A 21,279-nucleotide genomic window follows, 5' to 3' on the forward strand; every position below is an offset into this window, starting at 1 on the left:
TAGGTTGGCTTATAAGATCATCGAGTCCAATCATCTCCTAAGGCCACCAAATTCTGCTTTGCGCACAATATTTGTCTCTTGCAGTTCTCTTGCAATCCCAGACTCCCAAAGCTACCCATTCCCATAGCTATTTTTGTCTTTGCAGGTGAAATGCAGGGCACTGAAGTCTTTACAAAGACAGATGAATGCGTTATTCCCAATAATTCCACAAACATTGCTTGTTCTTGTTATTATTGTGCAGAGTACCTGAAATTTTAATGTTTCATTCCTCCAGGCTGTCAAGGTCCTTTTGCTCTTCAAAATAAGGACACAGACTTTGTTGTATAGGAAAACCAGGATGTTTTTGTGCTTTTCTTCTCTGTATATTTAGAAAAGGCAATACATACTGATTCTTCACTGGGAAATCTGTCTTAGCCTAGCTATGGGTCACTGTGTGCAAAATTTCCTGATAGCATCTAAAGCCTCTTTTACAATGGATAGGAATAAATATTGATTGATTGGTCTCCTAATTATTACTTCCAGTTCTGTGGGAAAGGGGTGTTTACTCATCCAGTCTTCATTTTTGTATTGACAAACAAGTATGCAAAACTGAAGTGCCAGTGATACTTACTGCTGCTGTTGGCTTCGGTAGCTTTGTGCTGTCTCTGAATTCAGAGCATTTTCTCATTGCCATTGGCGCAAGTTAGTCGTAGAGACTGAACCTCTGTTTCAAGGCTTTTCAATTGCAGCCACGCTCAGTGAAATCTAGTTACCAAAATCGAGGCATGTATGAGCTGGGATATGAGAGACTGTGACTGTACAACAGATGTTGGAGCAAACCCAGGTGGGTGCTGCTGGCTGTCCATCCCTGCTAGAGCTGCGTGCCCCGGCCCCTTGGTTCTGGTTTGAATTCTCCTTGCCTGATTCACCAGGGGATTGTGAACAACTGCAGTTTATATGTTAAAGCTTAGTGAGTAGAATGGTTATCATCTGATGCAAATGTTTCTCTTACAAAAAAAAAAAAAAGAAGCTATAAGCTATAAGGAGGAAAAGTTTAAGCACTGTTTTGGAAACTGTGGAAATATTACCTAATAGGAAAAGTATTCTTAAAACTGGTTCTACTCAGTGCATCCCTTTAAAGGATTGTACACTGTGCCTGCCTTCTGGTCCCTGTCACAGCTCCTGTCATGGCCTAGACATTGCTTCCTGTTACAGAGCTCTACAACAGGCCTGGATAATTGCATGGCAAAGGGAAATATTTCTGCCTGTGTCAAAATACTACAGGTGAATGGGGAAAAGAAAAGATCACTTGTTTATGTCTTTCATTATGGTTCTGTTGGATTCTGTTGGTGGGGAAGAAGTGAAGTAACATTTCATTCATCTATCAGAAAAGATCAGCAAGCTTCCAGGAGCTTATGCGAATAGATATTTCAAAGTTGGTGGACAACCTGCACAGAGGACTTTTTCAAGGAGCCTAAATATGCAGAAGCAGCAAAATGCAACATAATTTTGGACATGAGGAATGAAAGTGACAAAAATTTGTGTTAACTGCCAACCTTGGCAAGTAGCATTTCTCAAAACGACTTCTTGGAAGAGCCATACCAAATGCCCAGGTCTGGGATAATTTTGTATTTTTATCATTGTTTTATCTGTGCTGAAGGATGATTCTTTATCTTGGTCCATCTAACTCAGACATGTTGAAAGACTTCAGAGAGTAAAAGATACAGATGGGATCTGGGTTAAGGGATAACAACTTGGTAGGATTCTGTGCTCACAACCTCTCAGCAAATTCCAGTGCCAGTAGCTCTAAAACTGAAAAAATGAAAAACTGTTTGACAGTCTGATAAAGTGTTCTCAGGCCCTGACAATGGAGACAGAGTTTGTGGTGTGAAGTTCTGGTAGCTCTGGCTGTGTGCTGGAGGGGAGAGGAGAAGGGAGGAGCAAAAACACACTGTGTAGGGCTGTGCCCACATCTCGTGCCATTGCTACAGCAGTGCCCCAAAAGGTTGTATGAGATCAAAAGGTCAAAAGGATCAAGAGCAATGAGTAACTGCTTTGACACAGGCACCTTGAGCGAAATAACTTGCATTTTAAATTACCCAATTTAAATTAGACCTGTTTGGAGCCAGGTTGTATTCAGTAATTCTGGAGAGGTAATATCTAGTCGGAGGTTATGCCCAGAGTGACTTTTCCATTCTTTGGAACTGAACAATCCTGTAAGGAGCATGAGAAACCATTTTTTCACCCAAGCATTAAAGCAGCTTTTGATCCAGATCATCAGTTCAGTGCCATGTTTACCAATGCTTTTGTAAGGAAAAGCTTCCCTGCTAGGCCCCATTTCCCACTGACTAGCATTTCAAAATTTTAAACATTTACTGATGTAATTTGATTGCTGCCAAAATTGAATTTCAAAGGCCCTCATCCTGCAGTTTCTTTTTGTGCATGCCCGCATTAAAGTCAACTCTATTCATCTGTAATGAAAACAACCCTTTTTCTTTCCACGACTATTTTCATCCTTTTTGTGCTTTCCATTTATTATCATAATTTACAACAATATTGTGAGTATTATTAATCCCAATTGCAGTCAATGGGAGTTTGGCATGGTTTTACACTGCAGTGCTGTGTCTTAAATAGTTTTGGCATCCAAGCTGAAAGAATTTGGCATGCAAATACTTGTCACTGCCCAGTGTTAGCAAATACATACAAAACACTCACTATGCCCATGTGCACTCAGGCCAAAGAGAAAGAAAAAGGAAAGAAAGATGTTGCAATTTTGAGATCTTTGAAATTGAGGACTGTATGGAAGCATCATCCATAGAGGATGTGTGGCTTCGTGATGTGAGCAAGGTGCTTTTTGCTCAGAAGCTCCCTAATGCAGACCTCATATTGACCCAGTGATGGTGTACTGTGTTAATTTATCTTCTATGTTAGAGTGGGATTTTGGGGGGTCCATAAAATTACAGAAAAGACATTTTTGAGCTGTGTATGCATGTTTAGGGAGACTGTAGTTTTAACTCGAGGGTTGCACTCAGTTTTCATTGCCAAAATTGCTCAACATCTAGGCAGCCTTCCTTGGGAAGAACTGAATTTTATGCTATTTAATACTCAAAACCAGAGAGGAGGGCTATTCATTTTTTAACACTGACAGTCTCACCTAGAGTGCATTTATGATACACTGCTCCATCTTTTGTAGATGCTATCATGGCTATCAGTGCTATAAGCAGCTAACCTGAAGTAGATCACAGAGACAAGCTGAAGGGAGATGAGCACCGAGTGATAGTTTCAGTTCCCGTAGACCATAAACAGCTGTTTGCAGATGTACAGCCTGACAGCCACATGAGATGTGCAAAGTGTTTGGATGTTGTCTTGGCAGCTGTTCGATGAAGCCCCTTGTTCAGTGCCATCAGAAAGATGGGATGCTGCAAAGAGGATGGCATTTTTATTTAAAGAGATGCAGAGTTGCTACTCAAAGAAAAATAGCAAGATCTTCTGATACTGTCCACACAGGAGTAATCCAACTTTTTTTGTTATACATAGTAACAGAGAAAGAGTACCAAGACAATGTCCTTGTCCATTCCCTCCTCATTTTCTTTTCCTCTTTGTAAAAATGCTATCGAATAAAGAAGCCAAGATTTTTTAGTCTGTTGCTCACAGGGCTTTTAAAATTATATTTGTTGTTTTCACACTGCTTGCCTGAAAAAGCAGCTGTCAAATGGAGAACTCTGAGAGCTGGGGGAAAATACTGCAGTAGTGTTTGATTAACAATACTTTTGCAGGAAATTGAAATGCTGACTATTCTTAACCTTAGGCAGAGGAAGACTCAAAGCCAATTCATATTCAGTTATATATGGCAACCTGTTTTAATTTCATATGCCTTCATAGGATCTGATATTTAACTGTGCTTTTTTTCCTTTATATTATTGTCTGCCATAGCCTTCCACTTTTTGTGTCACTTTTTCTGTTATTTATTTATTTTTTAATTTATTTTTAACTGCATGTCTGCACCATTAAGAAATACATTCTGAGAGCTTTCACATTGACCCTGTGTCCTACAGTGTTTTACTGCATCACTTCAGCAAGCATATGCTCACATAGATCTGTTGGCTGCAACGGAACATAGTTGATTTACATCAACTAAACGTTTGGATTTTATGTACAACACTTTCTAATTCCCGGTTGATAAAATAAATTCTTTTTTTTTTTTACAGTTTGTAACAATATTATCATTATGTGTGCTAGTTACATCTCGGTGTGAATCAGTCCAAAAAACTCTAAATTAAAATAGTTGAGTGATCTAAGTCAGTTGCAACGCAGTATCCTCACAACTTGGAAAAATACAGCCAACATAAAAATAGGTGGTTGCTTCTTTCTTTCTTTGCCTGTCTGTCTTTTTCCATGGAACGAAGTAGATGGATGTACCTTAAAGTTTTAGTTCTGTAGGTACTTAGAAGTAGTTTGTATAATTGGGAAAGTCAGTAGATCATGTGGTCCTGGATAGATCATGTGAACAATTAGGATGTGAACAGTTAGAAATCCTCTAATTAGTAGCTTAGACTCTAATTTAATCCATAAACAGGAATCAATAGGCTTCTGTCTCACAGACCTGTAAGAATATTTCAGTGGGGCTGTGAAGTGGTCTGTCAGTACTGGAGCCCTTTCTCAACACCTTCGATACAATCCGTTGTGTTTGGATGTTGAGATGACAAGATTTCAAAAATCTCTGAATTAGGCAGAATTCTGAACAAAGTCAAGTGACTTCCAAATTTATATTCTTAGAATAAATTATCAGTGTTTGGAGAAGAGCAAGTCTAACACCTAACCTCTGGGCTTGGAGCTACTGCGTTTAGATGACTGGCAGAACTACCCAGTGAGTTCTCCTTCTTCACATTTGAGAAAAATACATACTGAATTAGAAAGTGCACACCCTCCTCCCTTGGTGGCCACTAAGTATTTGTTTGCTTTTTAAATTCAGGGGATGGAGAGGAGAAAAAAGCTAATCTCACAAAGGTTCACCCCACCCTCTGCTTGGCTTCTCCTCCTTGGCAAGACTCCCCAGCAGCAGCTGGCTGACTGTTTTTCTTCTGCAATTCTGTTCATGACATTTCCTGCAACTAGGTTTTTCTGAAGGTTTCCAGCAGTCCTTTCAGTCCCCTGCCCTCCTTTTTTGGCCTCATCCTCCCCCAGCCATGGACCTGTGCCTAGTTCCCAGCTGTTTAAGGACCATATCGCCACCATGCAAATTCTCTATATATCCTCAACACATACAGCGAGTTTCTGTGGCTGGCATGTAAATCTTACTAACTTACTGTGAGTCAGTGGTTAGTGTAGGGTATGCAGAACAGCTGTATTTCTGCTGGGGGTGTAAATAGAGACAGTACTTCCCCAAGCTACCAGGTCCATCAGAGAAACAAAGTCTGCACTGAGCTTCTCAGCAGTATGGGTTCTGTTCCTGGCTATTGCTTGCCACCATCCTGACACTTGCTTCGTTTAATGTAATTCTTTTTTGATCTTGCAGCATGTAACCCTCTTCATGCAGAAGAATTTATATAAGGAACTGAAATGATGGAGAACTGATGCACAGACCCTATTTTACATAGTGTACCAGTACTTTCCCTCTCCATACCACTAAAAGATGCACAAACTGTCCTTTCACAGGCTTTTATAAGCATTCCACTGACTTAATCTCTTAGTGCAAAAGCCTCCTTCCATATTAAGTTCTCTGTTATCAATGATATTAAATCAATATTCCCCGTGCCGCAGGATCCAAGTCACGTATAAGCCGTCACACACAGTTTAACTTCAGAGATACAGTATTGAGACACAGTTTGTTTTTTCAAAGATTACAGAGTCCTTTAGAGCTGCTGAAAATCCGCTTATTCCTTGTTGTAGCCAGTTTCTTATAGGCTGTGTGAGTTTCTATTCTGCTGACAGTTTTGTTACAGACCAGTAGTCCTGTAAGTCCAAGAAGATGAATGCTATGCAATTATCAGGAGAAGGACTGGTGAGGCCTGGTTGTGTGTGTCAAAACAAGACAACATATTCTTTAAGAGAATTAATAGACAAAGTAGTGTGGGTTCTTCCATATGCGTGTTGGATATCTAGTTTTTGTCCATGCGAGTTTGCACACAGTTCTGGACAGTCCGACCAGCCTCCCCTGGTGTGCTTCTTTGTCTAATTGGTGACATCTGTGTTTAGAGCCAAAGATGGAGAAGAACAGTAATTTGTCCCTTGCCAGAGACATTGAGGAGAAAACATACATCTGGGATTTATTTGTGTGAAAAGCTACACAACTGAAGCACTACGTCTGATTTCAACCTGACCCAGCGGTGCCCTTTTCATTTAGCATATTAAGAATCGAGATTTATATAGAGATATTTTACAAGTCAGAAGTGACACTTATTGTAAAATCTTTGTTATTACAGCAGATCTTTCTTTTCTCTTTTTTATTAAACTGCCGCTCATCTGTCTGTCATAAAAGTGAAGTAATTTGTAATACAAGCTGACTATGAATGCTTTCAGTTACACACTTCAGGGAAGCTATGTCACGACAGACATAAAGCTGTACAGCACAACAGGCAAACGTTATGCTACATGCCTTTTCAGCTGGTAAAACAAAGTGAACTTTGCCAACACAACTCGCTGTTAACTGAAGTTGCAGAAGGCATTTTTCCAGCTGTGGGTTATGGATCATTAGTTGTCTGCAGGTTCTGAACTCCTCAGAAATGCTCTGAGAAGCAAAAGGTGGGATTGTGCCTTGTCTTAGTCATCAGACCACACTGCTGGAATTACACATAGGTTCAAATACAGTAGCTTCCTAAAATGCAACAGGGTCAATTTGTGTTCTGAGCATGGAGGAGAGAGACAAGGAGCAGCCGCTTTTCTTCCTCTATCTGGTTGCATTCAGTTTTGGTCTCATACACTTTCAGTTTTACCATTTAATTTGCTCCTGTCGTGGAAGGAGGCCACAGGATGTGGCAAGAGGAAAACAAAGACCCTCAGCAGATTGGTGACAGTCTGTCATCTCAAAGCTCAGCTTCTGGGAGTACTTGACCTGCAATCTCAGCTGTTTCTCCTATGAAATCTTAGGAAAACCAGGGTCAGTTAGGGAATTAGAAGTTTTATTCAGAGATGTTGCTTAAGTAGATAAGAAAATTCCATTTACGTTGGCCAGAGGTAAATTAAGAAGAAATAAATGGCTTTATCTACAGCACAGCTACCTGAAGTGTGTGGAATTCCAGCATGAATGCCCTGGGCTGGGCAGAAAAGCTTCATAATGATTAGTAAGGAGGCTGCTGTGCTACCTTGTGCCTGACATATGTTCTTGGGTTTGTGGGAGAGGAGAAAGAAAATTGCTTCAGAGACTTCTTGTACTTGCTCAAGTTTCAGCAGGTTGGGTTTTTGTTTGTTTTGTTGTTTTTCTTCTCTAAAACAAGGAGAAGAATTGTGTTACAGTTTCACAGCATTATTGACCTTGTGCTATAGTGATATGAGGTCTATTAATTCAGCAGATATTTATGTTGAAGATGCTTGTAATAAAATGAAACAGCCCTAAGATAGGATTAAACACAGAGTAGACTTGGGGGATTTTTATATTGAAAAGGGTAGAACAGATCCTGGAAACCTCTTGTTTGCATGTCTTATCTGTTACAAACGACTAATTCATCCCAATATTGTTTGAATGATTTTGACATGAAAGTGATGTAACAGTTGAGAATGAGGGCTCCATCCTTTCTGAATGGATGAGATTGAGTGTTGCCAAATCTGTTTGCGAAAGATAAAATTTATGTTGTCATAATGCGAAAGTCTATTAAAATAAGATCTTGGACTACAGCATTGCTCCTTCAATTTGATTGTATATTTAAAAATAATTGGTATTGTGGAAAGAAAATGTCTGTGAGTTGGTCACTGAATTGAACGTACTTCAGTGTTATTCATCTTACAGTGTGAGATTTTTATTAGAGAGGACAAAACCCAATGAAGTGAAATACATGCTGTAAAAATGACACACACATTTGTACTTTGCTTATGTACAACAGGGAAGTCTGTTTTGCTATTATTTAAATAGGACGTCAATTTCTGACTCCGAGTGACATGAATTTAATCCTGTCTAAACTCTAGACAACAGCAGCCCTTGCATGTATGGGGTTTGTGCTAAAGCCACGAGGACTGAAAAAATTTCCTTTCATTATGGTGGGTTAATCTGGAAAATGCAGTTACTAGAACAATAAGAATTTGAACAAGTTGAATACTGGAATTTGGTTCTTTTAAAACATTCCTTCAGGGCTTATTTTTTTTCCTTCTTGCAGGCTCCCAGACAATACAGCCTAGCACTGAACAAGAGTAACAGAGTCCATCTTTACTGTGCATTTCTGGACTACAGGTATGTGATACAAGTTAAGCTCTTTAACCTGGCTAAATCAAAGAGCATGTCATTTGTGATGCTTTATGTTGCCTATCTTCTTCTTGATTTCTTTCATTTATAGAAGCAGTTAAAGTAATGAAGGCACTGGTTTACAACGTATACAATCTCACAGTGGCTTTTTACTATAACTAGGAGTTGGTTTTTTTCACTGACCCTGTGTTAAGTTGGGGATTGAGAGCTTGAAAAATATGGAATCAAAACTAAAATGCAGACTGATACTGATCCTGCTTAAGATGGTTTATGCATATACCCATTTGGGCAGACACTTGGATGTTTTCAGATGGCAAGCCTCCAGCAGAGCCATTGGTTTCACTGGATCTCTGCCTGTTTCACAATGCTATGTGAGATCAGTATTTAAGAGCTGTGAATTTTGGCCAATGCATGCAATGAAGAAACGTTATGCCCCTGAATGCAAATGAAAAGGAAAGGTAAATAAATAAAATGTCACTCAGAAAATGGGATCTATGGAAAAGCAACAGCTTTTATTTTTTATTTTTTTTAGCTCTGAATCTATTTATCCTGTTTTCGATTTCTGAGCATGTTGCTCCTGTTGAGTTAAAACACAAAAAGTGTTTTCTGAATCTTGAATTTTATGGGGATTAATATTTTTGTGCTGTAATGATATAAGCTTAATTGGTGTAGCAAAGGACTGCAATGCTGTGATCTGTCCTATCCAGCATGCACACGGGAAGGTCACTGTAATTGTTTTATTAAAGTTTTGTTTCAAGGATGTTGAACTGTCTCAGCTGTTAGCAGTTAATTGTCGTTATGGTTACTCAGGAATTACAATAAATTCAAAACAGATTTTACTGAAGCAAATTAATTTGGCTGGGGCATTGTCCCTGTGTGGTTTTCCACTGAGGCTTGGGCCCTTGAGGCTGTGTCTTGGGATAGAAACTGAAATACAAAGTCTATCCTTTCAAATGAGTTTCATTTGTGTCAAGATATTCCTATTCCCTGATGGATGGTAGTTAAAGAATAGGCAATTCCTAATGTGCAGAAGGCTCCCTTTGAGAATTCAAGGAGGTCCCATAGGACAGACTGAAAGATGATTATTTTACCTATTGTAAGATAAGCTCCGATGAAAATATTCATCACTCAGTCTAGCTTCAGGACCCAAAATAATATAAAAAATAATAAACAGTTAAAAACAGTGCAGTGACCTACGTTGCCCAGAACTCCACCAAGATGCGGCTTCTATGTTCCCGCTGTCACAGGACTCCTGGCAGGGCTGTGTCAGCACGAGGCTTTCCAGGTTTTCCCTGGCTCCAGGAAGCAAACTATGAGCATCACATCCCTTGCTGCCTTGGGACTGAGCCATGCGGCCAGGCCAGCCATATCCTCGGTGGAGCAGGAGCTGCTCTCATTGTCCCAGAGGTTGAAATGATGAAAAACGATTGGCATGGGCAGCTCACTAGAAATCATGCTCAATCAGTCTAAATTACTTTCTTTGTTAGGACAAGTGGGACACTGAATAAGAGAAAGACAGAAGATACAATATGCTTTGAGTCTCTGCAAGATTATTGACTTGTCTGATATGATAGTTCTCGAAATACAGAAATCTGTGTCTAGAGAAAATGCCATAAGTGAGTTGCACAATGTTATGAAGAAATGTAGCTATTCATTAGTTATAAAACTGGAAAGTAATCTCTAGTGACATTCAGATAGGGGTATGATTTAGGCCCTCTTGGTCAATATTTTCCTTATTTATTTTCATGGTGGAATTGAGAGGACACTAAGAGTGTTTATGAGCACACAAGCCCACAATGGCTTTCAAATTTTATATCTCCTGTACAGTACAATACATGTCAAACTAACCTGAGTAAGATGCATTTTGATAGAGACTGTGCCATTTTTGTGTGCTTTGCAGCAATGGAACTGGTATTTGGTCTAACGAAGGTTGTGTGCGTGAGAGCGGGGACCTCAACTACTCTGTGTGTCTTTGTAACCACCTCACTAACTTCGCCATTCTGATGCAAGTGGTGCCTCTGAAGGTGAGATTAAGCAAAGGAGTAACTGCTGGAAACAAAACATAAATACACACCACATCAGTAAGTGATTGGAACTGGGCTCGTATTGGTCCCATTTAGATTTAATCCACAGCTTGTTTGCTGGGATGTTGTATTAATCCTTCTGGACTATGTATGTTTTCTAAAACATTTGGGAACTGAATGGAGCATACATCTCTGTGGTAGGTGGGAGTCCTGAAGTACTGTACACTATTATTACCCTATTAGTACTATTTCTTAAAGTAGTAGGCAGGAAAAGCACTGGAAAACATAGCACAGACCAGCCTGGGTTTGATGATTCATTTTCAAGACCAAGAAAGCTGAGATGTGGCTGTTCAAGGCTTTTGCTAAGAAGACTTGCAGAATTTGAACAGCCAAGCTTGAACTCCCTGTGAAGCAAACTGCTGCCAGCTGGGCCCAACCATTTGCTCTGCCGGCTTTTCAAGTGCCTCTCTGCTACTCTTTCTCCACCTCCTTGCCAAGTGAAGACTTGTGTAGAAGTGTGAGAAAGCAATGGAGGTTTTAGACAGTGAACCCCTTATGTATAGTTTCTCTATGCTCAGTTCCTTTGTCCAAAGAGTTGTTAAGCAGATTTACTTCTTTGAAGCCAGAACGTGACCAAGGCTTTCTACTTGACTCTCATACTCATCTCTGCTTTGAAATGAAGTTTAATGATAAACATATCACTTTTCTCACCAAACATGTTCTTGCCTTCATAATGCTGTGTGATGCCTAGAAATTTCCTCAGAGATGGCAGCATTGCTCCTTGCAGGTGAAGTGCTGGCTTGTACCTCCCAAAGGAATTCCTCTCCAAAGCTCAGCACCAGGCAAAGCCAACCCTCTGCTGGGTCTTAGCAGGCAAACAGCCAGCACTGCTATGAGCATGAGAAATATGATTTTACTGCTTTATTTGGTGTGCTACTGTCAGGGAGGATCCTATAGAGGCAGCGACAAAGCTCTGCTCTGGAAAACTCCCAGCTGATAAATAATGAATCTATAATATAAATAATTTACAGACCATACATTTGAAGTAATTTATACTGATTGTCTGTCAAATTTATACTCTCAGGCACATTCTCAGCTTTTTACAGACACCATCCTAACAATGTAAATTAACAACTGAAGAAGAGCTGCAGTGGGACAGTAGGAGTCGTAGTGTCACATTTATCACAGTGTGCTACTAACAAGTGCAGAGTCCTCTATGGTACAGCTAGAGGGTTTTTGTCAGCTTGGTTGGTGTGGATGCATTGACTAGCGGGCCAGGTCTCAGGCTCCTGTTAATTGGTTTGAATGATAGATTTGCTCTTATTTTAGATGGTAGCCCAGCCCTGAGGTAGTTGCTGCTTCAGGATGAGCTGCCTGTGCTTGTGATGGCAGCTCAGAGGTTCTTGCAGATAGACAGAAAAGTGAGCTTGCAGCTCAGCTTAATCAGGGCTATCCCACTGAGCTGCAGCAAAGACTTCTCAAGGAATGAATGATTCATAACTGCCACTAGGAATTACTGATTCAGTAACACTGTTAGCACAACTGCTTGCATGATTATCCCAGTTACGTGGTGTCATGCCATCACAGTTGGGGTAAGGGTGTAGAACAGAATGGTCTGCAATCCAAATAACTTAATTAATTCCCAGAGTCCTCTGTACTGGTCTAGCCATTCGAAGAGGGAGGGCACCTTGTTCAGGTCTGCCAGTTTTTATCTATCCTTTGTTGTCCTTGTGACTTATAAAGCACCTGATGATCCCAGCTCGTTTCTAAGTATCATTTTCTTAGGAACATTTTGTGCTCACAATAAAATGCAGTTTTGCCTACAGAGCTTCCCACTTGTGAGGTAAAAATAGAATGGCAGAAATATGGTATTATTAAAATTGTTTTAAAGAGCAGTACACAGAGATTAAATGATTTAGCACAATTGAACAGGGCATCCACCAATTAAATGCTGGTGAAAGATTAGTTGATTTTCCATTAGGGAATAATTCTGAAAGGCATAACTTTCAAACAAACAGATGTGAGATTGTTATAATTAAAGAGATGTTGGGGTAAGTTTTAATAATATGCAGTATTAGTCACTAGAGATCAAAGACATTTTATATCAAAGCCTTTTGAGTCAGACTATCTTAAAGAGATCTGAAATGCAGAACTAGGAAACAGGAATGCACTGTCCAGTTCCTCACAGTCATTTACTGGTTCTATTTTCAGTATTTTGTTTCAGTTTTTGTAAAATGTCTTTGAACTGCTGTTTTACTTGTTTATGATAAGTTAGAAAACAAAATTGATGTAAAATCTCATGTGAGATGTGTAGACCAAGATACTATGATGCATAGAAAGCTTAATATCCATCTTTTTCCCAGATTTTAACATAATGCATTGGTTGACAGAGAACAACGTTGATGTGGAAATCCATGAATGCTCAAGACCAGTTCAGTGTGATATGTGTTCTGATGTACTTGGCCCTTCTCCATGGGAAAGAGATTGATTTTCTTTTTGCTTAAGAAAAAAAAGCATGAGTGTTTTTTAGGCATTGCAAGTATTCAAAGAGAATTTGTTGTTCAAAGGACAGCATGAAGTGCTCTCTTAGTTCAGAAAAAGCTGAGGTGTCTCTAAGCAAGGAAGACTGAAAGTAAGTGACTTTCCTCAGAAATAACCTTCCATAAGCATTTCTAACCAAGCAGAGAGCTGAGTTTTGATGACAGTTGTTTACCAAGGATAGTGACTTTTTCTTTAGAGTTATGCAAAACTCAAGCAAGAATCTCCTTGGTTGACTCTCTGTCCCTTCCCATGATCAAGTCTGGCTTTTTCCACTTCTAGAACAATAGCATGATTCAGACCCACCAGCTTTGATGCATTTTGCCCTCATGCCTTCCTTCCTGCTAACACTGCCCCAATTCACTTGTGAGCACTAGTGACTATAAATTCTCAAGATTCTTTATCATTGCAATTTTATGTCAAGGAAAAGATGTAGGTAAATACTCAGTGCATCTGGCTTGGAGAGGAATCACAACGTGTCATGCAGATTTTATTTTCTTTCAGAGGGACATTTATATGAACAGAGTTGTAGGATATCTGGCATCTGGTAGTGCTTTCTCTTGAAAACCTGTAATATATTGAGACAAGGAATGCTGACATTGTTAGAGGCAATTATGAGGCAGACTGTCAGGTAGGCCTAATTTAAACAGAAATACAAGAAAGTAGGTAGGTAGAAGCTCTGAGACATAAGAGCATTTTTGTCCCAATATTTCAGAGGAAGAAATTGAGAGTGCATAAAAGAAAGCTTTACATTCTGGAATGCTAACTTCAATGTGAGAAAATTAACCTCCACTTTTATATCGGTGCACCACACAGCAGTGCGTGGAGAACTTATTTGAATGCTGTGAGTTGGCCTGAAACTGAGTTTGGATTACAGGTGTAGCTGAACACTACTTCAAATTTCACATTAGTTTCAGCAACAACTTGAATGCACTAAAGCTGCCATGATTGTGGAAGAGCAGTACTAACAATACTGCTGATGAGCCTGAGATCCATGTCTGCAGTTAGCTGCTTTCAGACATGAAGGAGAGTCACAGTTGTAACAAGTTTATTTCAGGAATGAAAAAAAACAGTGGAAAAGCTTACAAACATGTGGCACTCAGATGACAGGCTGGCACTGACCTGTTAGCGTGCTGATGAACTGGCCACGTGGAGTGCCAAAATTATCCATGTCTTCAGCACTCTGTTGTTATGGTTGGCCCAGAATTAGACTTGCTTACCGAGATTCATTTATCATACCATTTGCATGGAGTTTTGGAGATTTGTGGCAATCAATTTGTTTAAACAAATAAGCAAATCCAAGATAAAATGTGACTAAAGATGAGAAGAATGTTCCTGAAGGAACACATTCAGCCCTTGATTGCCTTTGTGAGGTTGCAATTAAGGCCAGGATACCATCAGAATGTGGAAACTATTGAGAAGCCTTTTCAAAACTCTGGGCAATGTAGTAAGATTGAGACCTTTACAGAAACACCACTCTGACAAAACAGGTCAGTGGGATGCTCAGAGCAGATGTGCAGATATTAACCAATTAGTTTATGCTCCTCTTTCTGATGGGGAAACTGAGAAAAAGCAAAAAAGTCCCATGTAGCAAATCCTTGCTGAAATTGCACTCTCAGGGGTTCATGCCTGTCTTTGTCCTTTCTTGACCTGCAGAATGCACCTTTCATCTCACTCTATGCTTCCTGCTGTCAGAGCACATCTGTATTGCCAGCTGCCCTGCAGTGTTACACTTTGGGAGACAAAGGTGCATTAATATAGCTGTGGTAGGAAAAATAAATAAGCCATTTTGTTTGGTATAGCTAAACTGATATATGTTTGCTTCTTTTGGAAAAATTCCAAGTGGAGAGCACCCGGAGTGATATTTTGGTGGTTTTCTCAAAGTACTACAGTCCTCATTGTAGATTTGAACCTGAAATAGGAACAGCAGAGGACAGGAGATGAGATGTTCCCTCCGTTAAGCACCCTCCACTTGCACAGAGGCTGGGTAGGTCTCAACCTGCAACAAATGGTACCTCCTGCTGGAGAGGAACGCCTGGGTTGGGAAGGACAGCTGACATCAGGAGGAGAGATGTGGGTGATGTTCCTCCTGTACAGTCATGCAGAGGAATGTCACAAAGTGCTTCCTAGCCAGCAGGAGTCAAATCCAACATGGAGCAAGCCACATTTCAAAAGCACTCCAGATGCCATTATTTCTATTTGGGCAGCTTTACTTCCTCTCAGCAGTCAGTGGGGTTCTGTGCTCCTGCCAAGCAAACATGACAGGCATCTAGCAAATTTTATTTTTATAGTGATCCAACTACTACAGGGCATGCCAGGCTATTTGTACCATCTGCCACAAAAATGTCATCTCAGCAGCAAAAGCATGGTGGACACCTGGGGCCTGAGTTCCAAAGCCTTAGAAAAGAGAAATCACTGTCCCCAGGGCAAAAATAGAGCATAAAGTTTGGGTCCCTCTCCAGTAAGTGAGCAGCACTGGACACAGCAGTAATAGACCATTCTTTTAGGTTGGTTTTACCTGAGGGGCATTGCTCTTTCTGTCTTGTTTCAACTGAGGGTGTAGAAATGACTACTCGACATGTGCATGGACATTCACAACAAAGTAATGGTTTTATCTTATTGGACACGCTTTCTGCATTTTTAGAACTAGTAAGAACTGTATTTCATCCCATTTGGAGATCTTGTTTCACAATACAGAAGTGAAGATCAAAGAATGCAGTTGAAGATGCCCACCACCAGGCCTGAAAACAGACAAGAGTTTATGAATGGGAAAATATGTAGAACTTCTTGATCTTGCAGATGGATCTATAGAAAACCTGTAGCTTATCAGGGAGCCCAGGGTTTTTCCGAAGCTTGGAGAATTGGGTATGGGCTTCTGTTCACAAAAGAAAAGAAATCCCATTATTTTCTTTGGGGCAACATTTGTGTTTTTATTTTAATTTCCACTGCTATAGCTGATTTTGTGAGCAATTTTTGATAACATATGCCTGACTGAGAAAGAACAAAGTGCATTTATTCATGTTTATAAAGACTATTTGAAAACATCCTAACGCTGTCAAATGCTTAAAAAATATTGGGCATAAGTGTATAATTTGTGAGATTGGTGCAATATTTTCCTAAATCAAATATTCCAGCTATTAATCAAACATTGCACTCAGAGGACGTTAAAACAGCAGTCTGAAATGATCACTTTTGTTCTTCAATTTTTCAGACTGCTGTGGTTCAGATTGTGTGCTCTAATGGGATGATGAAATGGAAGCAACATCGTTTGTTGCTGTTTTATTATTTTAACATAATTACTCTTCTCAGCATGTTTTTCATTGTTGAGAACATAAAAAAGAATAGTGCCTTAGTGCAGTAATTTTGTTGTGCGTTGCATATTTAAAAATCAGATAGGCATTGCAATGTTTTGTCCCTGTTTATTACCATTGACAGTTTATTTAACTGAAGAGATCTCCACAGACAGTTTAGACAGCCCTTCCCCACAGATGAACACAGATAAATCAGCCTGTGTTTACGCTCACATCGCTTTGTAAGCTTTCCTCTTTGCTCTTTCTCACTCTCTCCACTTCCCCCTCCATTTTATTGCTGTCAGTGTTGCCCCCATGGAGGATCTCCCTGATGTGCTCACAGAGTGACTTTGCATTGTATGTCTTTGTCTGCACTGCACCCATGCTCATCTTTAGTGAAAATGGAGCACCAATCTTGATTTTTAACTCAGAGCCATTATTCATTCTTCTCATTTGCTCCTCTGCCAGCGCAGCTCTGTTCATTTTGATAGGAGGAAATAGGAGACTCTCTGGGTCTGTCCTTAATCCCATAGAATTACATAGAAGAAGTTGGACCAATGCTGCAGAACACAAAAACCCTTGACATCCCTTGGAGAACTGTTTGGCAATTACTGAATTTCACTGAGCAGAAACGAACAAAAAATTGCTTTCTATTTTGGAGGAACCAAATATTTAAGAATGCGTTAATGGTCAAACTGCTCTTTTGTTTGAGGAGCATGAAATAGGACTCTTTTGTAATCAGAATACTTGACAAAATAGCATAGACTTTCTTCCTAGGTTGGAAATGAAAGCACCGAGCTGCTTGGCAGTTAGATATTCTTGCTGACTAAAGGGTTTCCCCACGCAGTATGAAAATATTACAACACCACACCTCTACTCATCACTGTTCTCTGCTAAACATCACTGAACTCCATCCTCCCATGCTCGCAAGGTCAGTGTCCCAGCTGCCAACCTTGGGTGTCCCTTGCCCCCCAAAGTGTGCTGCTGGGGATCTTGGGACACCTGGGGCCTCCACAGCTGCTGCAGCCCCAAACTGAAACAGGCATTTCTGAATCAGAGCCCAGGGCTGGGACAGGGGAGGTGGACATACTCATTTTTATTGAACTGTCCTGGGCTCTGGGTATTTAATTATCCACAACTGCTCTAAAAGATTTCATAGCCTTGGTTTGGCATGAAGCCATCATTTCTTGGCCTTCCAGTGCTGCTGGACCCACACTGGCTTTTCTTCTCCTCATAAGCCTCTCTCATGGCTTGGTTAGCCTGTTAATTGGAGAACAGCTCTTGTTGGAACAGAAAGCAGAGAACAGATGTATAAATCTGAGGTGCATGGGCAAAAGTTACTCTTACAGATTCACTTAGGATGATCTGCTGTAAGCATAACACTTAACCATTTTTCTATGACCACTGAAAGTCTTAGCCCTGGAAAGAAGGCAGAAAAACGCACTGTTTTTTGTTACCCAAGCACAGACTTGAGGAAGGATTCACAAATATCTGCTTTTCTGATCTCCAAACTTCACAATTTGAGTCCTTCCTCCCCATCATGCTTCCTTCAGGCTTCATTTGAACAAATATCTTGCTGGGTGAGATTTGTAATGAGCAGATTACCCACTGTTTGATGACATCTTGCCCAGAAGTACTTTAAAAGTCTATGTGGGCTTTAAAAAATACTAATTAACACCTCGGCAGAGATATTTGGAAAATTCTAAATTTTACATGTCACAGTGAAAAGTTTTAAATAAGCAGCCACAAGGCTGGGCTGGCTGGAGAAAAATGTTCCTTCAAAGCCTGAAAAGTCCCCTTTGTAGCATTTTACTGCTGATCACTTGGAGATGTGGAGTTAACAGAGAATGGGAATTCAAAAGCTATTCTGCTGGAAATGTCTGATAAAGATGATTACAGTGCAGGGCATGACGCTCAGAGGGTTTTTTTTCTGTGGTATTTGATATACTGTGGCTTGAGAGAAGACCCTGAATCAAGTGAGACTTTCTCAGTGTGAGTAATGACTGTGCATCCCCCATACGTGTGGCCCCACCAGAGTTGTGCCTGAGCCTCCTGAGCCAAACACAGATGTTAATTTGAAAGAAAACAAACCGTAATGTTGTGTACATAGCAAAGTGCTTGGCAAGCTGAAGGAAAACAGTGATTTGTATTGTTATTATTATTTAATATATAAATAAAGGCCTCACTGGACTGAAATTGAATTTCAGCAGCCTTTCTGGAGGCAATTAAAACCATTAGCTTCATTAGCCAAGGCCAGCGTTTTAATGTCTCTGAAACACTCAGGCTGCCAAAGTTAATTATTCATCTTTTTCTTAATTGGATTCAGATTGCATTTTAAAGGTGCAGCTTCAAGAGGGTTGGCTGAACCTTAATTTTTCACCCCTACCTCTCCTCCCTTCCCTACCCCCAAGAAATGTCTCATCAGAAATCATTTCAAGCCTTTGCAAAAGGATTACAGAGTGGATTTCAGACCAGGCTGGTGGCTGATATCTCATGGCAGATCTCAGCCAGTTTAGTAAACAGTGCAAAAACCGTACATTATTGCACATTACTTCATGATAGTAATGCTTCTTTGACATGGAAAGCTGACCAAGAAGACCAGGAAAGTATCATTTGCTCTTATGCTACAACTTATGGCAAAGTACAGCGTTCATGCCTTGCATTTCTACCAGTAAACAAATAAAGTTGGTTTTATAAAATGTTTATGCTATATAAATGCATCACTTCTGTGCTATCCCAGTTAATTGATACTCTAAAGTACAAATCATAGGTATGAGATAGTTCTTAGAATGCAGGCTTCATTTCTTAAGGCTGTAAAACTTTTTTTTGCTTCAAAAATTGCTGTTTTTTGGAAGATGAATTGCTTTTCATAACAGAAGATTAGAACATAAAATCATCTTTTTGTGGCTGAACTGAGAAGTCATAAATCATAATTTGGTATACAGACAAAACTTTTCATCTGTAACAAGCCTCCTCTTAGGTTTCTGAACTCGGCCCTGTGTCTGATGTGTTGCCTCTAAAGGCAGACATGGAGGGGTATTATGCAGTATGTAAAAAACAGAAGCATAGATCAGTACTTCCCAAAAATATCCTTTCTCTAGACAAAGCTAAAAGTGCACCTTCTGGTGCACCTTCTGCAAAGGAGAAATGGGGATCAACTGACTGACAGATGAAGAATGAAAAACAGGAATAGGAGTACAGATTTCACAGGAAACAAAGAAACACTTGGAAGGAGATGCTGAGCAGAGAGAGCCCTGACAGATGCTCTGATCTGATCTGTTGATAATTTGTTTCTCTATAGCACATTCAGCTTTTTGACAGATTGTTTTGCCTCGTGGTGTATGTGGTTGCTTGTTAATATTACATGAAGAAATAGGTTCTCTGATCTATATACAGACAAAACAATTTTCACTGTATAACCTACTGAACAAGTCTTTCAGCCTCAACTGACCTTTTCCAAGCACTCTGGAGATGAAAAGTACCATCCCATTATAATAATATATTTTCATCTTCCTGTGCAGTTATTTTTAAACTGAGGAGTTAGGTGTCACTCGTTCTCTCGTTATTAACAACATCATAAAAGAAAAATATATATTTGGAGTCTGAACTGTAGTCTTCCCAGGATTGTTTCTCAGGCCATCCGGTTGCCTGTGAGTTTCCAAAATAAAATTGTCAAGCAATGTACTAACTTCTTTTACAAGGTAGAAGTGGGGTAAGGCAATAGTCTATAATGTTTCAGATGTGTGTAAGTGCTGAAACTGCCAGATCTCTCTTCACACTATTAGTGACACGTGCAAGGTAAAGGCTGTCACAGGCTAAGCTAAAAAGGGTGTGGGGGGATTATGTGGAGTATGAATTTCTGATGTAACAGTTTCTCAAAGCTGCAACTGAGAAACATCTGGGTTTTTTTAACAGTGTTCGTGATTACTAACACTCATGACTGCATGAACTTGCTTCCTAGTGCTTCAGCTTGCTGCAGACTTCAGAAGATGACCTTATGCACTCAAAGAAGCAAATTCTTTGAAAAGCAAAGAATAATTTGATGTAGATTGGGACAAGTGTGAGAATCATGCTCATGGGACTACTTCACAGATTGCTCAATGTTTTATTGGCTACTTTTTAATGCTATTTCCTTTAGTAATAGCATTACAGCCTGATTAGCATTTTTGTGCTGACTATACGATCATGCCAAATTAGTGTTTTGTATTCCATGCCATGCATTAAGTCCGAAAAACTGCAGAAAGACAAGCTGAGGTGGGATGAAATTAGCTCACATCCGAGCATGGGGACTTACAGGAAATTGTTTCTCAACTGATGATACACAGTGCTTTGACAGTACAGGTATTTCTAAAAAACTGCATGCTTATTATCCCTTACAATGAACATAAACACACACTGTCTAGCTGTGCTGTAATAGCTGGGTTGTGAGAAGTTAGTAGAGACCTGATATTTTAAACAAAGACTCTCTTCTCTCCCACACTGTCTGCAGAAATGAGGCTCCTCACCCTGGAAATCATTCCAGGCCTCTTCATGCTGTATCCTTTCTTCACAATTTATATCATCCACCCAAAGGTGTTGGCTGCAGTGCCTGCAGCCAATGTGAGCAGGGACCATTGCACAGCTCCAACCTGGCTCTTCGATTTGAGAACAGCTATTACAGGGCTCTACCTTTTCCTTTACGAACAAAAAAATTATTCAAACTACCTACTTTATGCTTTATGCTTTATGTCCCTCATGCTATGCATGATGAGAAATCGAACTTCAATGACGTTACTTTTGCAGTAGTTGTTACCAGACAGGTGTAGGTGTTGATTTTAGAACATCATTCTTAGAGCATTGTCAGATTTTGTTTACCAGAGGCAAGAGTAATTTCCAGTTCACAGATGCAGGGACCTATGTAAGTTGTTTCAGATTCAAATAACTTACTTATTTACAGTTTATGGAGGAGTGATTTTTTTTAATTTATTTGTGGCTTCCAGCTCATACAGGCTTCACTTGGGAGTGTCTGATTCACACCTTGTCTTGCCCTGCACTGTTTTCTGGAGGAAGACAGGGC

The 21,279-nt window shown here is 39.9% G+C and overlaps 1 protein-coding gene across 3 annotated transcripts in view; it reads left to right on the top strand.

Annotated features, from left to right (window-relative positions):
• The window catches only part of ADGRD1 (adhesion G protein-coupled receptor D1), a 125,813-nt gene that overhangs the window by 57,254 nt on the left and 47,280 nt on the right, over positions 1-21,279 (top strand). For all 3 annotated transcript variants that reach the window (XM_042829287.1, XM_042829285.1, XM_042829286.1), the window contains 2 exons: positions 8,286-8,359; positions 10,272-10,395. In XM_042829287.1, coding sequence (XP_042685221.1) covers positions 8,286-8,359; positions 10,272-10,395 — 198 coding nt within the window. The remainder of the gene's footprint in view (positions 1-8,285; positions 8,360-10,271; positions 10,396-21,279) is intronic.

The sequence above is a fragment of the Centrocercus urophasianus genome, unplaced genomic scaffold (genome assembly GCF_019232065.1).
Source record: "Centrocercus urophasianus isolate 14NV4802_14NV808 unplaced genomic scaffold, USGS_Curo_1.0 seq_30, whole genome shotgun sequence".
NCBI lineage: Eukaryota > Metazoa > Chordata > Aves > Galliformes > Phasianidae > Centrocercus > Centrocercus urophasianus.